Source organism: Budorcas taxicolor, chromosome Y (genome assembly GCF_023091745.1).
Source record: "Budorcas taxicolor isolate Tak-1 chromosome Y, Takin1.1, whole genome shotgun sequence".
Classification (NCBI taxonomy): domain Eukaryota; kingdom Metazoa; phylum Chordata; class Mammalia; order Artiodactyla; family Bovidae; genus Budorcas; species Budorcas taxicolor.
Window position 1 is genome coordinate 597,252 of NC_068936.1, and position 17,583 is coordinate 614,834.

Sequence of the window (17,583 nt, forward strand, 5' to 3'; positions counted from 1 at the left end):
CTGGTCCCATCACTTAATGGAAAGTAGATGGGGAAACAGTGTCTAACTTTATTTTGGGGGGGCTCCAAAATCACTGTAGATGGTGACTGCAACCATGAAATGAAAAGATGCTTACTCCTTGGAAGGAAAGTTATAACCAACTTAGACAGCATATTGAAAAGCAGAGGCATTACTTTGTCAGCAAAGGTCTGTCTAGTCAAGGGTATGGTTTTTCCCGTAGTCATGTATGGATGTGAGAGTTGGACTATAAAAAAAGCTGAGTGATGAAGAATTGATGCTTTTGAGCTGTTGTATTGGAGAAGACTCTTAAGAGTCCCTTGGACTGCAAGGAGATCCAACCAGTCCATCGTAAAGGAGATCAGTCCTGGGTGTTCATTGGTAGGACTGATGTTGAAGCTGAAACTCCAGTATTTTGGCCACCTGATATGAAGAGCGGACTCATTTAAAAGGACCCTGATGCTGGGAAAGATTGAGGGCAGGAGAAGGGGATGACAAAGAATGAGATGGTTGGATGGCATCATCGACTCGATGAACATGGGTTTGGGTGGACTCCAGGAGCTGGTGATGAACAGAGAGGCCAGGCATGCTGTGGTTCATGGGGTTGCAAAAAGTCAGAGATGACTGAGGAACTGAACTGAAATGAACTTGAATTTAAGTTTGAATTTTGCAATAAGGATTTCATGATCCTAGCCACAATCACCTCCCAGTCTCCTTTTTTGCTGACTGTATACAGTTTCTCCATCTTTTCCTGCAAAGAATATAATCAATCTGATTTTGGCATTGACCATATGGTAATGTCCATTTGTAGAGTTCTCTTGTATTGTTTGACAACAGTATAGTACTTGCACAAAAACCAAAAGATAGACCAATAAAACAAGATGGAAAGTTAAGAAATAAGCCCAAGAATTTTTGGGTACCTTATTTTTTACAAAGGATGCAAGATAACAAAGGAAACTATGTACTTACTTGCTTAGTTGTGTCCAATTCTTTGTGACTCCATGGACTGTAGCCACCAGGCTCCTCTTTCCATGGGGATTCTCCAGCAAGAATAATGAAGTGGGTACTATAAAGACAGTGAAAAGACAACTCTCAGAATGGGAGAAAATAATAGCCCCCCCCCCCAAAGACATCAATTTCCAAAATATACAAGCAGATCATATAACTCAATTCCAGAAAAACAAACAACCAAATCAAAAAGTGGGGAAAAGACCTAAACAGACATTTCACCAAAGATGACATACAGATGGCTAACAAATACATGAAAAGATGCCCAGCACTGCTCATTATTAGAGAAATGCAAATCAAATCTACAATCAGATATCACCTCACATGGCCAGAAGGGCCCTCATCAAAAAGTCTACAAACAACAAATGCTACAGAGGGTGTGGAGAAAAGGGAACTCTCTTGCACTGTTGGTGGGAATGTAAATTGATACAGCCACTATAGAAGATAGTATGGAGATTCCTTTAAAATCTAGAAATAAAACCTCCATATGACCCAGCAATCCCACTCCTAGGATAGGCCCTAGGAAGCCAAAATTGAAAGAGACACATGTATCCCATTGTTCATTCCACCACTATTTACAATAGCTAGATCATGGAAGAGACCTAGATATCCATCAACAAACACATGAATAAGAAAGTTGCAGTACATACCCAGGAAGGAATATTACTCAGCCACAAATAGGAAGAGGTGCATGAACCTAGTGCTTATTATACAGTTATATAAGTCAGCAAGAGAAAGATAAATATTGTATACTAATGCCTATATGTGGAATCTAATAATATGGTACTGATGGATTTACTTTTAGGTCATACAGCTCAATACCAGAAAACAAACAACCCAATCAAAAAGTGGGGAAACGACCTAAACAGACATTTCATCAAAGATGACATACAGATGTCTAACAAACACATGAAAAGAAGCTCAGACATAAAGAACAGACATAGAGAAGACCTATGGGTGGCAGGAGAGTGGAGGAGAGGGTGGAGTGACATATAGGATAGGCTAGGAGATGGAAAAGGTAACACAGAAACTTACATTACCGTATTTAAAATATCCAACAGAAACGTGCTGTATACCTTAGGGAACTCAAACAGGGGCTCTGTATCAACCTAGAGGGGTAGAATGGTGAAGGGGATGGGAGGGAGGTTCCAGATGGAAGAACATATATATCTATGGGTGATTCATGTTGACGTTTTACAGAAAACAACAAAATTCTACAAAGCAATTATTCTTCAATTAAAAACAAATTAAACCTGGGCTGCGTGACCCAGTCAAAGGTATTATAAGCAAAGCACCTAAGCAGTCGCACGTTTGCAGACTGAATGTCCACGAGGAATGGATGGGTGGGACAGAAGTGGGAGAAAAGGCTGACAAGCAGTACAAAGCACTTCCCCTGAGTCCCAGAGCACCAATCGCCTACTAGCTCCATCCCCCTAGTGGCTGGTGCTAAGTCGCTTCAGTCTTGTCCGACTCTGTGCGACCCCATAGACGGCAGCCCACCAGGCTCCCCGGTCCCTGGCATTCTTCAGGCAAGAACACTGGAGTGGGTTGCCATTTCCTTCTCCAATGCATGAAAGTGAAAAGTGAAGTCGCTCAGTCGTGTCCAACTCCCAGCGACCCCATGGACTGCAGCCTACCAGGCTCCTTCGTCCATGGGATTTGCCAGGCAAGAGTTCTGGAGTGGGTTGCCATTGCCTTCTCCAATCCCCCTAAAGACACTGGCAACTAAAATGACCTGTCAGTTACCCAGGTATCAACCCATACTCCTCGGCTTCCCTGTGGACTCCGGAAGCACAGCACGCCAGACTCCGTGATACCGCCTTCGCCAGTGGGCGGAACTTCCGGCAGCAAAGCTAGGTAACCTGGCGCCTGCGCATTAGAGCCCCAGACTGTGGTGGCTATGCTCGCGGTACTTCCGGGGAAGATGGAACCAGTTCTGAGCAGCGCGAACCCCGGCCGCTGCTGACCTTTGTCTATTGTTCTGTCTTCCGGTTTCTATCCGCTAGAGGGGCGCGTGGGCCATAGGTAGCCCACCGGCCAGAACCGCCAAGAAGTTCGCGTTTCTGTCTGAGTTCCTAGTTGGGAGTGCAAGGCAGAGGCTTTACCTTGTTCCTCCCCATCCTCTGGGACAGAGCCAGGGATCTGAAGGCAGGTGCCCTAAGCCAGAGCCACATTCGGACGCTAACGGGGTACCTCAGGGCACGGTGGGGAGGGAACCGGAGGAAGCCGACGCCTGACAGTTCAGGTAGATACAGCGGCAGCTTCCTCGGTGGAAGTGAAGCCTTTGTTTCTGTTGTGTGTGTTAGTTCCTTAGTCGTGTCCGACTTTTATCACCCTGTGAACTGTAGCCATGCCCCGCTCTCCATGGAATTCTCCAGGCAAGAATACTGGAGTGGGTTGCCATTTCCTTCTCCAACTTGTTTCCGTTAAAGCACTTTTCCTCTTGGACATCTGAAGGCTTCCTTGGAGACCACTGGTCTGTTTGCAGAAGTTAACATCTCCTCTGCCCTCTGGGTAACCCATAACCATTTCTTTTCTAGTCCATCATGCCCCTTAAATCTGATGTGTTGAGTCAAGATGAACTTCGCAAAAAGCTGTACCAGACGTTTACAGATCGAGGTATACTGGACACACTCAAGGTATCAGTTACAGTCCTGTTATGTAAGTTTTACAAGTGTAACCTGTAACAGATAGTACACATATAAATACACCATGTCTCGGGGTTTAAAAATAGCATGATACACAGGTTGTGTTGGTGACTTTTATTGCTCTGTTCACTCTTTAATCGTGAAACAGTAAATACATTTTAGTAAGGTTGCTGCTGCTGCTGCTAAGGCGCTTCAGTCGTGTACGATTCTGTGCGACCCCATAGACGGCAGCCCACCAGGGTTCCCTGTCCCTGTGATTCTACAGGCAAGAACACTGGAGTGGGTTGCCATTTCCTTCTCCAATGCATGAAAGTAAAAAGTGAAAGTGAAGTGTCCGACTGTTAGTGGCGCAATGGACTGCAGCCTACCAGGCTCCTCCCCCCAAGAATTTTCCAGGCTAGAGTCCTAGAGTCGGGGTGCCACTGCCTTCTCCTTTTAGTAAGGTTAGGTTTGTTTTAAAAATCAGTCATAGTGGTTCCTGAGTCAAATGGTTTTGTAATAGTTACATTTGAATGGAGGATATTGACAGCATGTAGAAAACATTAAGGGACTAATTACTGTAGAAAAGTTTGAGTAATGAGAAATTTCTTTAAAAGATATTGAAAGGTATGAACGCTTGCACAGCAAATATTTCTTAATAAATTTCATGTATAGATTAACAGCAGGGAGTAGGATTAGTTCAAATGTGTTTTCTACCTGAAGTATTTCTAAGATACAAAAACAGTGCAGGAGGCAGAACAAAAGTTTTTTCCTTGAGTTCCCTCTTTAAGTGTAAACCTCAAGGAAAAATCTTTTGTTCTGCCTCCTCTGTTGTTTTTGTATCTTAGAAATAATTCAGGCTCGTTTGAAAAGCATACAGGAGACAAGTCATCTCTAACACAAGCACTAATTGGCATGATGTTGTGTCTATTTGTGTATCTTTAATATTTGTATATCTTATTTAATAGTGATCATTTTCCTGTGTGTGTTTTTTGTTTTTAAGAACATATCTTTTGCTGAAAGTTTTCACTTTCATCGCAGGTTCAAAGCATTTGTTAACAAAATAAGACACTTGTTATATACAAGTGAATAATACAAATATTTATTAGAAAGTTATTTAGCTTTCATTTAATATACTAACATTAAAAGAAAATCAAAATAGAAAGATCAGGGAATACATCATCAAATTGGGTTTTGACCAACATCCAGACTTAAACAGCGCTTGGAAGTCCCGTGTCATAGCCCTTCTGGAGTCCCATTTGGGAAGAGGTCCCAGGCAGTGAGTCTGCTCCATAGGTGAGACTTCAAAGACTGCAGTTTGGGATTCCCACTTATAATCCCAGGGCTGATGCAAACTGATATCATCATCAGTCAGTTCAATTCAGTCATTTGGTTGTGCCCAGCTCTTTGCAGCCCCATGAGCTGGAGCACACCAGGCTTCCCTGTCCATCACCAAGTCCCGAAGTTTACTCAAACTCATGTCCATCAGGTTGGTAATGCCATCCAACCATCATTCTGTATGTCCCCCTCTCCTCCTGCCTTCTCTTTCCCAGCATCAGGATCTGTTTATAATGAGGACAAGAATCCCTTAGAAGAAGTGGAGTAACCCTCTTAGTCAACAAAAGTATAAGAAATGCAGTACTTGGGTGCAATCTCAGAAACAACAAAATGATCTCTGTTCATTTCCTGGGCAAACCATTCAACATCATAGTAATCCAGGTCTGTTTCACGGCCACTAAAACAGAAGCTGAAGCTGAATGGTTCTATGAAGACCTACATAGATGGTCATTCTGACTGGTGTTAGCTTGTTCCTCACTGAAGTTTTGATTTGCATTTCTCTAATAATTAGTCATGTTGAGTATCTTTTCATGTGCCTCTTAACTATCTATGTGTCTTCTTTGGAGAAATGTTTATGTAGATCTTCGTCCATTTTTTGTTTGGGTTGTTTGTTGTTTTGATATTGAGCTGCACAACCCATCCATTTGCAAATATTTTCTCTCATTCCCAGATTTATCTTTTCATCTTGTTTATGGTTTCCTTTGCTTTGCAAAAGTTTTTATACTTAATTAGGCCCCATTTGTTAATTTAAAAATATTACTGTAGGTGGTGGGTCAAAAAAGATCCTGCTGTGATTTATGTCAGAGTGTTCTGCTTACGTTTCCTCTAAGAGTTTTACTAACATAGTGTTAATTAACAGCTATGTCTTTGACCCATTTTGAGTTTATTTTTCTGTACCATGTTATAGAATGTTATAATTTTGTGTATAAAAACATATAACTGTCCAGTTTTCCCAGCACCACTTTTTGAAGAAACTGTCTTTTCTCCTCTGTGTTTTCTTGTCTCTTTTTTTACAGATTATGTGGTGATAGGTGTGTGGGTTTATCTCTGGACTTTTTATCCTGTGCCATTGATCTGTATTCTGTATTTCTGCCAGTTTTGTACTGTCTCAATTACTGTAGTTTTGTGGTGTTATCTGAAGCTGGGGGTGCTGATTCCTCCAACTCTTTTTTTCTTTCTCAAGATTGCTCTAATTATTTGGGTATTATAGTCATTTTCACAATATTGATTCTTCCAACTGATCTTATGCCATCTTTGATTTCTTTCATCACTGTTTTCTGAGTACAGGCCTTTTGCCTCCTTAGAAAGATTTATTCCGAAGTGTTTTATTCTTTTTGTTGCATTGGTAAATGGGATTGTTTCCTTTATTTCTCTTTTTGATCTTTCATTGTTAATGTATAGAGATGCAAGAGATTTCTGTATATTAATTTTGTGTTTATGACTTTACCAAATTTTGATTAGTTCTCATAATCAATAAGTTTTATGGTGGCATCTTTAAGATTTTTCAGGTATAGTACATTTACAAACAGGGAGAGTTTAACTTCTTTTTAAATTTGGATTCCTTGTATTTCTTCTTCTCTATTTGCAACTTGGCAAGGACTTCCAAAACTATGTTGCATAAGAGTGGTAAGAGTGCACACCCTTTCTTGTCCTTATCTTAGAGGAAATGCTTGCATGTTTTCATCACTGAGAATGATGTTTACTGTGGATTTGTTGTATATGGCTTTTATTATGTTGACGTAGGATCCCTTTATGCCCACTTTCTGGAGAGTATTTTTCTTAGTATAAATCGGTATTGAAATTTGTCAAACTTTTCCAGCATCTATGGAGATGAGCATATGCTTTTTTATTCTTCAGCTTGTTAATATTGTGTAGCACAGTGATTTGTGTATGTTGAAGAATTCTTGCCTCCCTAGGATAAATCCCACTTGATCATAGTGTATGATTGTTTTAATGTGTTGCTGGATTCTTTTTCCTAGTGTTTCGTTGAGAATTGTTGAATCTGTGTTCATCCATTATAGTGGTCTGTAATTTTCTTGTGATATCTTTGGTTGTAGTATCAGAGTGATAGTGGCCTTGTAGAATGAGTTTGGGACTGTTCCTCCCTCTGAAACTTTGTGAATGAGTTTGAGAAGGATAGGTGTTAACTCTTCTCTAAATGTTTGATAGTATTCGTATGTGAAGCTGTCTGATCCTAGACTTTCGTTTGTTGGAAGATTTTACAGTTTCAGTTTTATTACTTGTCATTGATCTATTTATTTCTTCCTGGTTCAGTCTTAGAAGTTTGTACTTCTCTAAGAGTTGGGTCTTTTTTTTCCAGGTTGTCATTGCTTGTAATATTCTCATCCTTTGTATTTCTGTAGAGTCAGTTGTAACTTCTTTTCATTTCGTATTTTGATTTGAATCCTGTTTCTTTTTCTCAATGAGTCTGGGTAAAGGTTTATCAATTTTATTTGTCTTCTCAAGAAACTAGCTATTATTTAATTGATCTTTGCTATTGTCATTTTGGTGCTACTTCAGGGATTTCTGCTCTGATATTTTATGATTTATTCTACTAGCATTAGAATTTTTTTGTTCTTTCTCTAGTTGCTTTAGTTGTAAGTTTAGATCATTGAGATTTTTCTTTCTTGAAGTGATTTGAATTGCTATAAACTTCCCTCTTTTAACTGCTTTTTGTTGTGTGCTGTAAGTTTTGGGTCATTGTGTTTCTGTTGTTATTTGTTTCTCAGTTCATTTCAGTTCAGTTCTTCGGTCATGTCTGACTCTTTGTGACCTCATGAACTGCAGCATGCCAGGCCTCCCTGTCTATCACCAACTCCCAGAGTTTACCCAAAATCATGTCCATTGAGTCAGTGATGCCATCTAACCATCTTATCCTCTGTTGTCCCCTTCTCCTCCTGCCCTCAGTCTTTCCCAGCATCAGAGTCTTTTCAAATGAGTCAGCTCTTTTTTTTGTATCCATTTGCCCTGTCTGTGTCTTTTGATTGGAGCATTTAGTTCATTTCCATTCAGAGTAATTATTCATATGTGTAATCTTATTACCATTTTCTTAATTGTTTTGGGTTTGTTTTTGTGTGTCTTTTTCTTCTCCTGTGCTTCCTGCCTGGAGAAGTTCCTTTAACATTTGCTGTAAAGCTGGTTTGGTGGTTCTGAATTCTCGCAGCTTTTGCTCATCTGAAAAGCTTCTTATTTGTCTCTTGAATCTGAATGAGATCGTTTCTGGGTAGAGTAATCTTGGTTGTGTACTCTGTCAACTCATGAGAGATGTGCTTAGGGTCTATAAGTCTTGTTTCTCCCACTTCCCCTCTTTCCCACAATAGTTGGAAATAGTTATGGTTGGTTTTTGGGTTTTTTTTTCTTTTTTCTTAAAGCAGAGAAAGATTGATTGCAGGGCCATGTTAGAAGAAAAGGTGACACATGCTCAAAAACCCCAAATTCCCCAATGGTTTGGGGGGAGAAGTTTTTAATAGGCAAAATCTTTAGTGAGTACCCTGTCATTATTTCTGCTCTGGGGACATTTCACAGTTGAATTCTGAATAGATTTCCCTCTGCACATAGATTTCCCTTCTGGAAAGCCTCCCCGCCACTTTTTGGATTCCTTCTATCAAGTGCTATATGGTGTGCTTTTGTGTTTGTCTAGATGGAAATTCATCTGTAATGTCATTCCACTGTTTGCACCTCTTCTTTTCCTTTACCCTGTGTATGTCCTTCATTTAATTCTTACCATTTCAGTACTTGTTTGCAAGACACCTTAAATCCTTTTACTTAAGCTGGATCTAAATATATTTCTTCTTGCCATGTTACAAATTGAATTAGACCATTAAATTTTATTGGTGGTAAAGGCTGTAACTTAGTATTAGATGAGGCAAAATGTGTATATTCTGTTTTGTGTGAAAGTGTTGTTTACTATGGGATTTTAAATGTACATATATTAGATTTTGTTTTACACTCACCATATACTTTCTACTCTTTAACTAAAGAAGAGAAGAAAGAGATGTAACAAGAACTCCATTGGTTTATTCTTTTTATTCTATTAATAACAATTTCTTAGGTGTTGTTTACTGTTAAACCCCATGAATCTAGGCAGTGTGTGTACTCTTAAGCTTGGCCCAGTTGTATGTTTTCACATTATGTGCAAAATAATTAAAGCAAAACCCACTAGTTTGAATAACTTAGGGGATTTTTCTTAAAATCCAGATAAACAATGATACTCATATTATAACCTTGAGAAAATTAACCACCTTTAGCCTAAAATTTTCTTATTGTAAAATAGAGGGAAATTATGTTTCACAGTGCCTTGAATTATAAATAGTTCATGTGAAGAATCTTAATAAGTATTTTTGGTTTTACTGATTTCTCTCTTGCATGTGTTATTTCTTTTGGGAACCTAATTTTACTTTCATCAACATACTTTAACATATTTAATCACATTAATATTTAATGTTTTAACATATTAATTTCATATCTTCCAATAATCCACAGAGAGGTGAGGGAGTAGCCAAGTTTTCTCCTGTGTTTGAAACTACAATGAAAAGTTCCCGAACTGAAAAGTGAAGTGAGTTTCACCACGTTGTGGCTCACCACCAGTTGAAACTACTCTTTCCAGAACCCACTGGGCTGTTTGTCTCACAGTGTAAGACAGAGTGCAGGAAAAGATTCCTAAATTTTGGCCATGGATCTTGAACCATTCTGGAAATAAAAGGAAAGATTCTAATTTATGTGACAAATCTATGAACCTCCAGTGGAAAAAATCGTGCTGAAATTGTTTTCCCTCTTGTTTCATTTTTGTATTTGTTCTAGACGCAAGTCAGAAACCAGCTGATTCATGAACTAATGCACCCTGTGCTGAATGGCAAGGTGCAGTCCCCATCCACTTCAGTGGAAGAGAGCTGCCTCTTAATAGAAGCCTCCAACTTTCTAGTAGCCAGTCACTTACAGAGATGTGGCTATGAGTATTCGCTTTCTGTCTTCCTTCCTGAAAGTGGTTTGGCAAAAGAAAAGGTAACGCCTTTTGCTTTTCTGAACTTTCCTCAGAAAATTGCTAAGTGCTCTCTGGATAGCTGGGTCTGTTTCTTTTTTATCTTTGAAACTACATCATGTATTTAATATAAGGTGACAAAGGAGTATGAAATCTAACATTGTTACCGATTCCTTGGTATCTTGTTTTGTCTTTATAAAATTGTGATATTTTGAAGCTAGAATTGACCTGACATTCCATGTAGTCTGAGACCCCCAAACTGCCATTTATGTTGAACATCTGTCATGAGACTGGCACTGCTGGTCATTTTGCAGATGGTAGATGGTTTAAGTGGGATCCAGCCTCTGGAGAAGTGAGATGATTTACTCAAGTTCATATGATTAGTAAGTGGCAACAGGGCATTAATTTAGGTCTACAATGTGCTTTCTTGACTCTGCTACAGTCTTGTCAGATGCTTGTCCTCTTTGTGATTAAGTAAGAGAAGAATAACTTTTAAAAGCCTGTGGAGTTCTTCAATAGTAAAACAGCTTTTTGCTAATGATTTTAACTGCTGTCTACCAACCATTGAACGTAGTAGTTACACTTTGTTTTTTTTAAAGGCAGATGTAGGAAATTTCCTCTGTTTTTTTTTTAAATATACTTAAATTTTTTAGAGCAGTCTATGTTTACAACAAAAAAGCAGTGCATCTGCTTCCTGACCCCATACAAGCACAGCCTCCCCCTCAACCCCAGCATTTTCTACTATCTACATTTTTACATTGAGTGAACCTACACATCATTATCATCTGAAGTCTATAGTTTTCATTAGGGTTCAGTCTTGGGGTTGTCCCTGTGTTTTTGCTGTTTATCTGGGCCATAATTGCCCAAAAGTATGATACTCAGAAGTTGTAAGAAAACAGCAGTGTTAATATTGGAAAAACTGAAAATTTAAATATCTTGTATAGGCACTTTCCTGGTGGTTCCCCTGCATGCTCCCAGTGCAGGGGACCTAGGTTCAATCTTTGATCAAAGAACTAGATCCCACATACCACAGCTAACACTAGCACCACCAAATAAATAAGTACTAAATTAATAATGAATAAATACAGTACATTTAACAACCAAATTTTAGCAGCATTAGGAATTCTTTTTTGATCCTTCCATCTAAATTTCTCATATTTCACAATTTTGCTGCTTGAATGAATAATAATCACATAGCTATAACATTGATCTAGTTCATACACTTAAAGGTATCTATACCATAAAATATTTTCTTTAAAGGAAACCACCTGAAGATTATGTCAGTGTCCTCAGGGTAGGTATACTAAGCAATACATATGGTAATAGAAATACATGTGAAAAATATTTACTCAAGGAACTACCCTGGTGGTGCAGTGACTAAGACTCCATCTGCCAGTACAGAGGACACATAATCGTTTCTTTGGTTGGGGAAGATCCCACATGCAGAGCAACTAAGCCCCCAAGCCCTATAGCTTATGCTTTGTAATAAGAGAAGCCACTGCAATGAGAAGCCTGTGCACTGCAGTGAAGAATAGCCCCCGCTGGCCACCGCTAGAGAAAGCCCGTATACAGCAGTGAAGACCCAGTACAACCAAAATAAATATATTTTTAAAATTTACTCAAAATGTTTGAGCATATGTATATCTAAAATAGTTCTAAACATTCATAGTTTCAAAGACAGTAAAAACTTAGTTTATTTACATTTTTAAGCAATAGTAATTTTAAAACTTCATTGCAATTGAGAGACCCTGGAGTACACTCATATGTTCATGGTGCCTCCGATATTTGGGTGTAAGCTGTAAGACATTAACCATTTCTGATATTTCTGTCAGGCATATCATTTTTTAAATATATATATGTATATATATAATTTTAAGTTAGTTTTTGGCCATGCTGTGTTTTCATTGCTGCACTGGCTTTTCTCTAGTTGTGGCAAGCGGGATCTACTTTGTTTTGGCATAAGGCTTCTCATTGCAGTGGCTTCAAAAAAAAAAATTTTAGTGGAGCATGGGCTTTATGGCCTGTGGGCTTCAGTGATTGTGGCATGTGAGTTGTAGAGCACCGGCTTAGTAGTTGTGGTGCTCCAGGCTTATCTGCTCCATGGCATGTGGGATCTTAGCAGTTCAGAGATGAACTTGTATCTCCTGCATTGGCAGGTGGATTCTTCACCACTGAGCCACCAGACAAGTTCTAGGCATATTATGCTTTATGTGAATTATTTGGAGGTTAATTACATGATGAACAGAAATTTTATCCTTTTGACCTCAGTGTTTAGTGTAATTTATTTAACAGTAGGAGGAAGCTTACGTTTTATGTTACTAGCGTAGTTACAATCTTATTTAACTTGAACTATGATTTTTAGTTTAAAATTCAGAAACATCTCAGGTCATCACTTAATCATTGATGTTAAAATATGTGTGCTTTTTTTAAAGGTATTTACTATGCAGAATCTATTACATCTTTTTAAAATCAGTCCTGAATCCAGTCTCTACAAGTCACTGGTAGGATTGTTTAGTTTTTAATAACCTGCTTTGGTTTGTTAATAAGAACTGAATAGTTGAATGAAAATGAACTGTTTTCTTTTAACAGATTTCAGCATTTGATAAAGAAAACCAAAAAGGTAGGAGCCTTCATCTTTGTGGAGACTAGGAACATTTTTGTTATGTGGTTTTTTGTATGAAGCTAATAATTTTTAGGTGAAAAAAATAGGGAATTTACATTGAATCATTTGATTTTCCTTGCTAGCAGTCCGTTTTTAAATAGAATCATTCATCTGTTTTGACAAATGTGGATCTTTTCCCCTGGTTTTCAACCTTTTAAGATAGCTCTCACTCAAATAAGAAAACTAGAGATAGCATCAAAAGCCCTACAAACAGCTTGAAAGCTAGTTTTTTGAAAGATATCCACTGTATGGAACATTTCCAAAAAAAGACAACGATGTTTAGGTGTCTTTGTATCCTAGACATCGCACAAGTGCAGTGTATTGAGTTTTGTATTCATATTTGCTTAAAGAATGACCTGTATGTTTTACATTATTTTTGTAATCAAATGTTTATGTAAATCTGATGCTAAGTCGCTTTAGTCATATATCACTCTTTGTGACCCTATGGACCATAGCCCGCCAGACTCATCTGTTTTTGGGATTTCCTGGGAAAGAATAATAGAGTAGGTTGCCATTTCCTCCTCCAGGCAATCTTCCTGACCCAGGGAAGTCTGCTGAATTGGCAGGTAGGTTCTTTACCTCTAGCACCATCTGGGAAGTCCAACTACTCTGAGATAATAGAAAATATATATATACTGATCTCTACCCCTGCACACAGCTCCCCAAAGCCATGTAATCTCCTAGGAATACATGGAGCAGCTCTTGTTCTCATGTTGGTCTTTGACCTCAGTTCTTGTCACAGGGCTCCTGAAACCCTTGCAGTTTCCTAGGGGGATAGGGGTATCTTTTGTTTGAATGAGCCAGCCCTGGGTGTGCCCCTGGATGGGGACTGGTCACCAAAAAGACCAAGCCATGATTAGAAGCCTGGGATTTTCAGCCCTGCCTACCCCCCATTCTGTTGAAGGGAGAAGGACTAAAAATGATGTTAATAATGAATCATGCATTGTGATGAAGTCTTCATAAATCCCAAAAGTATAGAGTTCAGAGAGCTTACAGGTCAGTGAACAGGTAGAGGTGCTGGAAGAGTGGCATGCCTGGAAAAGGTATGGAACTCCAGGCTCCTGCTTGGCTCCTGTGCAGTACTTCCATTCAGCTGTTCAGCTGTTTCATTTATTATGTCCTTTAATAAACTACCAAGTCTAAGAGCTTCAGTGAGTTTTGTGAGCTGCTCTAACACATTCAGCAAGCCCATGGAGGAGGGTGGCATCTCCTAACAGTAGCCATTGCTCAGAAACACAGGTGGCAACCTGGCCTTGGGGCTGGCATCTGCAGGAATATTGGTGTATCTATGAGGGGTGGGGGAGTAAGGCCCCTCACCCATGGCATCAGGTCCTAGCTCCAGGTAGACAGTGTCAGAATTAAGTTAAATTGTAGGACACCCAGCTGGCCTCATAAGAATATGGCTTGATGTGGGGAGAAACCCCCAGACTCCAGGTGAGGAAGGCTGCCGGGAGTGAAGTGTGGTGCCTTGTTCTGTGTAAAAGCCAAGGAGGCTGACAGGGAGTGGAGAGGTGAAAGAGGTGGATTTTTGCCTACACATAAGGAGGAAAGCTGAGGTTCTTTTTCCCTTTACAACTTCTGTGGGTTGCCAGGCCATGGCCTACACTTGATGGACTTGGTAGTATGAACATAAGCTGGTAACCGGCCTGTGTTGCATAACTGTTATTTAGAGCTTTTCGAAAAATCTGTAACATATTATGTAGTGGCCCTTTCATGTTGGTGTGCTCCTGGATTTTGCCAGCATTGCTACCATGCTCATTAAAACTGATTCATCACTGTTTGGCAGACACTTGAGTACTTTCTGCCAGTCATTAGTCTGTAACTTAACTTCTTGGTCTCCTGGAAGTAATGTTAGCTGAGGATAAGTAAATTGAATTACAAGACATTCTGTTTCCATTTTATTTTATTGTATTATTGGAGGATAGGTGACTTACAATATTCCATTGATTTCAGCTATACAGAAAAGTGATTCAGTTATACATGCTGCTGCTGCTAAGTTGCTTCAGTCGTGTCCAACTCTGTGCAGCCTCACAGACGGAAGCCCACCAGGCTCCTCCGTCCCTGGGATTCTCCAGGCAAGAACACTGGAGTAGGTTGCCATTTCCTTCTCCAATTCAGGAAAGTAAAAAGTGAAAGTGAAATCACTCAGTCGTGCCCGACTCGTAGTGACCCCATGGACCACAGCCCACCAGGCTTCTCCATACATGGGATTTTCCAGTCAAGAATACTGGAGTAGGGTGCCATTTACATTATTTTTGATATTCTTTCCCACATACCCAGTATTATAGGATATTGAATATTGTTCCCTGTGCTGTACAGTAGGATCTTGTTGCTTATCCATCCTGTATATTATATTTGGATCACAAGGCACTCTAGATAACCTGCAAAGTAGCTCACCCTTACTGAAGTTGAGGATGGTAGTTGATCCAAGGTTGTAGATTCTAAGGCAGTGATATCTAGTATAACTCTGATGATGGGAATGTTTGAATCTGTGTTTTCTGATATGGTAGCCACTAGCTACGTGGGGTTATTGAGCAAATGTGGTTAGTGTAAGGAACTGAAATTATAATTTAAATAACTACATGTGGCTACTGGCTATCACTTTGGACAGCACACATCAAAATAATTAGCTGCTATCTATAGTGTAACTATCTTAGAAAGAAATTAGATGCTTTAAGGGGTTTAAATAATCCATTTATTTCTAGGTATTTGTATTATTAAAAATAGCTTTTGACTTTTAAACATGCTCTCTGACTCTTTCTAGTTCAGAAAGACGTCTGGTCAGCTTCACCCAGCATCCTAGTAAAATCCCTGAAAGTCAGAAAAACTGAGTTGCAGACACATCACACATGCTGCTGCTGCGTCGCTTCAGTCATGTCTGAATCTGTGCGACGCCATAGACGGCAGCCCACCAGGCTCCCCTGTCCCTGGGATTCTCCAGGCAAGAACACTGGAGTAGGTTGCCATTTCCTTCTCCAATTTTACTGGTAGCCAAGAGTTTTATGAAAATTATGCCACTAGCATGTGTGAATTGGAGAAGGAAATGGCAACCCACGACCCCATGGACTACAGCACACAAGTCTCCTGTGTCTTCTGTCTTCTGAAGTTAGCTCAAATTCATGTCCATTGAATCAGTGATGCCATCCAATCATCTCTTCCTTTGCCCCTCTCTTCTCCTTTTGCCTGCAGTTTTTCCCAGCATCAGGGTCTTTTCACTGAATCAGCTCTTTGCATCAGATGGACAAAGCACTAGAGCTTCTTCAGTCTCAAGAAATTGAGACCATCAGAAAACATGTAGGAAGATGTTTTGTACCTGACTGCTATATATTTCCTGACAGAGATCTTTGGTCTTATCTAACTGTATCTATACTTCAGGGATGCTGATCTGTTGGATGTTGGTACTGTATCTGTTGGTACTTTCCCCTAGATGCCATTCGCACATCCTTTCCACCCCTAGTTATTCCTTTCAGAGATAAATAGTATAGAGAAAATAGCTGGATGGAGAATTTGGACACTGGCTCTTTTCTTTCTGGAAGTTAAAGTCCATACCTGTGATTGACAAAAGGATAGATAGATCAGTGGGATAGAATAGAGAACCAAATAAAAGTGAAACAGGAGAGTGAAAAAGTTGGCTTAAAGCTCAACATTCAGAAAACTAAGATCATGGCATCTGGTCCCATCACTTCATGGCAAACAGATGGGGAAACAGTGGAAACAGTGTCAGACTTTATTTGGGGGGAGGGGGGCTCCAGAATCACTGCAGATGGTGATTGCAACCATGAAATTAAAAGACTCCTTGGAAGGAAAGTTATGACCAACCTAGACAGCATATTAAAAAGCAGAGACATTACTTTGCTAACAGTGGTCCATCTAGTCAAGGCTATGGTTTTTCCAGTAGTCATGTATGGATGTGAGAGTTGGACTATAAAGAAAGCTGAGCACCAAAGAATTGTTGCTTTTGAACTGTGGTGCTGGAGAAGACTCTTGAGAGTCCCTTGGACTGCAAGGAGATCCAGCCAGTCCATCTTAAAGGAGATCAGTCCTAGGTGTTCATTGGAAGAACTGATGTTGGAACTGAAACTCCAGTACTTTGGGCATCTGATGCGAACAGCTGACTCATTTGAAAGGACCCTGATGCTGGGAACAATTGAGGGCAGGAGGAGAAGAGGATGACAGAGGATGAGATGGTTGAATGGCTTCACCAACTCAATGGACATAGGTTTGGGTAAACTCTGGGAGTTGCTGATGGACAGGGAGGCCTGGCATGCTGCAGTTTGTGGGGTCTGAAAGAGTCAGACACAACTGAGTGACTAAACTGATCTCAATACAGTCAACTAGTTTTTGATAAAAGGAAAAGCAATTTAGTGGAAGAAAATTAGTCTTTTCAACAAGTGGTATTGGAGCAATTGGACATTCATATGCACCAAAATGAACTTAGACCTTACACCTTATACAAAATTAGATGAAAATGAATTATATTTCTAAACGTAAAATACAAAATGATACAATTTCTTGAAGAAAACATTAGGGGAAGATCTTTGTGACCTTGGTTTTGGTGATGAGATATGACATCAAAAGTGTAATTAAATGAAAGAAAAAAATAGACCAGTTAGATTTTGTTAAAAATTTAAAATTGCATGTCTGTGAGAGTGAAAAGACAAATTATGATGGGGGAGGGTATTGCCAAAAGACATCCAATAAAGGACTTGTGTCAAAAATATACAAAGAACTCTGAAAACTCAACAAAGACAAATCAGTTAAAAAATTAGCAAAGGTCTGAATAAATAACTCTCCAAAGAAAATGCAAACAGCAAGTAAGCATATCAAAAGATGCTCCGTATTGTTTGTTGTTAGACAAATAAAATGGAAATTAAAACAGAAATGAGGTAATATTCTGTACCTATTGGAATGGCTAATGTCCAACTCACCTACAATATTAAATGCTGGAAGGATGTGAAGCAACAGGGGCTATT

General features: G+C 39.4%; 1 protein-coding gene across 1 annotated transcript in view; it reads left to right on the plus strand.

The window, feature by feature from the left end:
* Positions 1–3,551: 3,551 nt before the first annotated feature.
* The window catches only part of LOC128071019 (centriole and centriolar satellite protein OFD1-like), an 83,410-nt gene continuing 69,378 nt past the window's right edge, over positions 3,552–17,583 (plus strand). Inside the window, exons 1-4 of the mRNA XM_052664015.1 lie at positions 3,552–3,644; positions 9,771–9,971; positions 12,381–12,449; positions 12,538–12,568. Coding sequence (XP_052519975.1) covers positions 3,552–3,644; positions 9,771–9,971; positions 12,381–12,449; positions 12,538–12,568 — 394 coding nt within the window. The remainder of the gene's footprint in view (positions 3,645–9,770; positions 9,972–12,380; positions 12,450–12,537; positions 12,569–17,583) is intronic.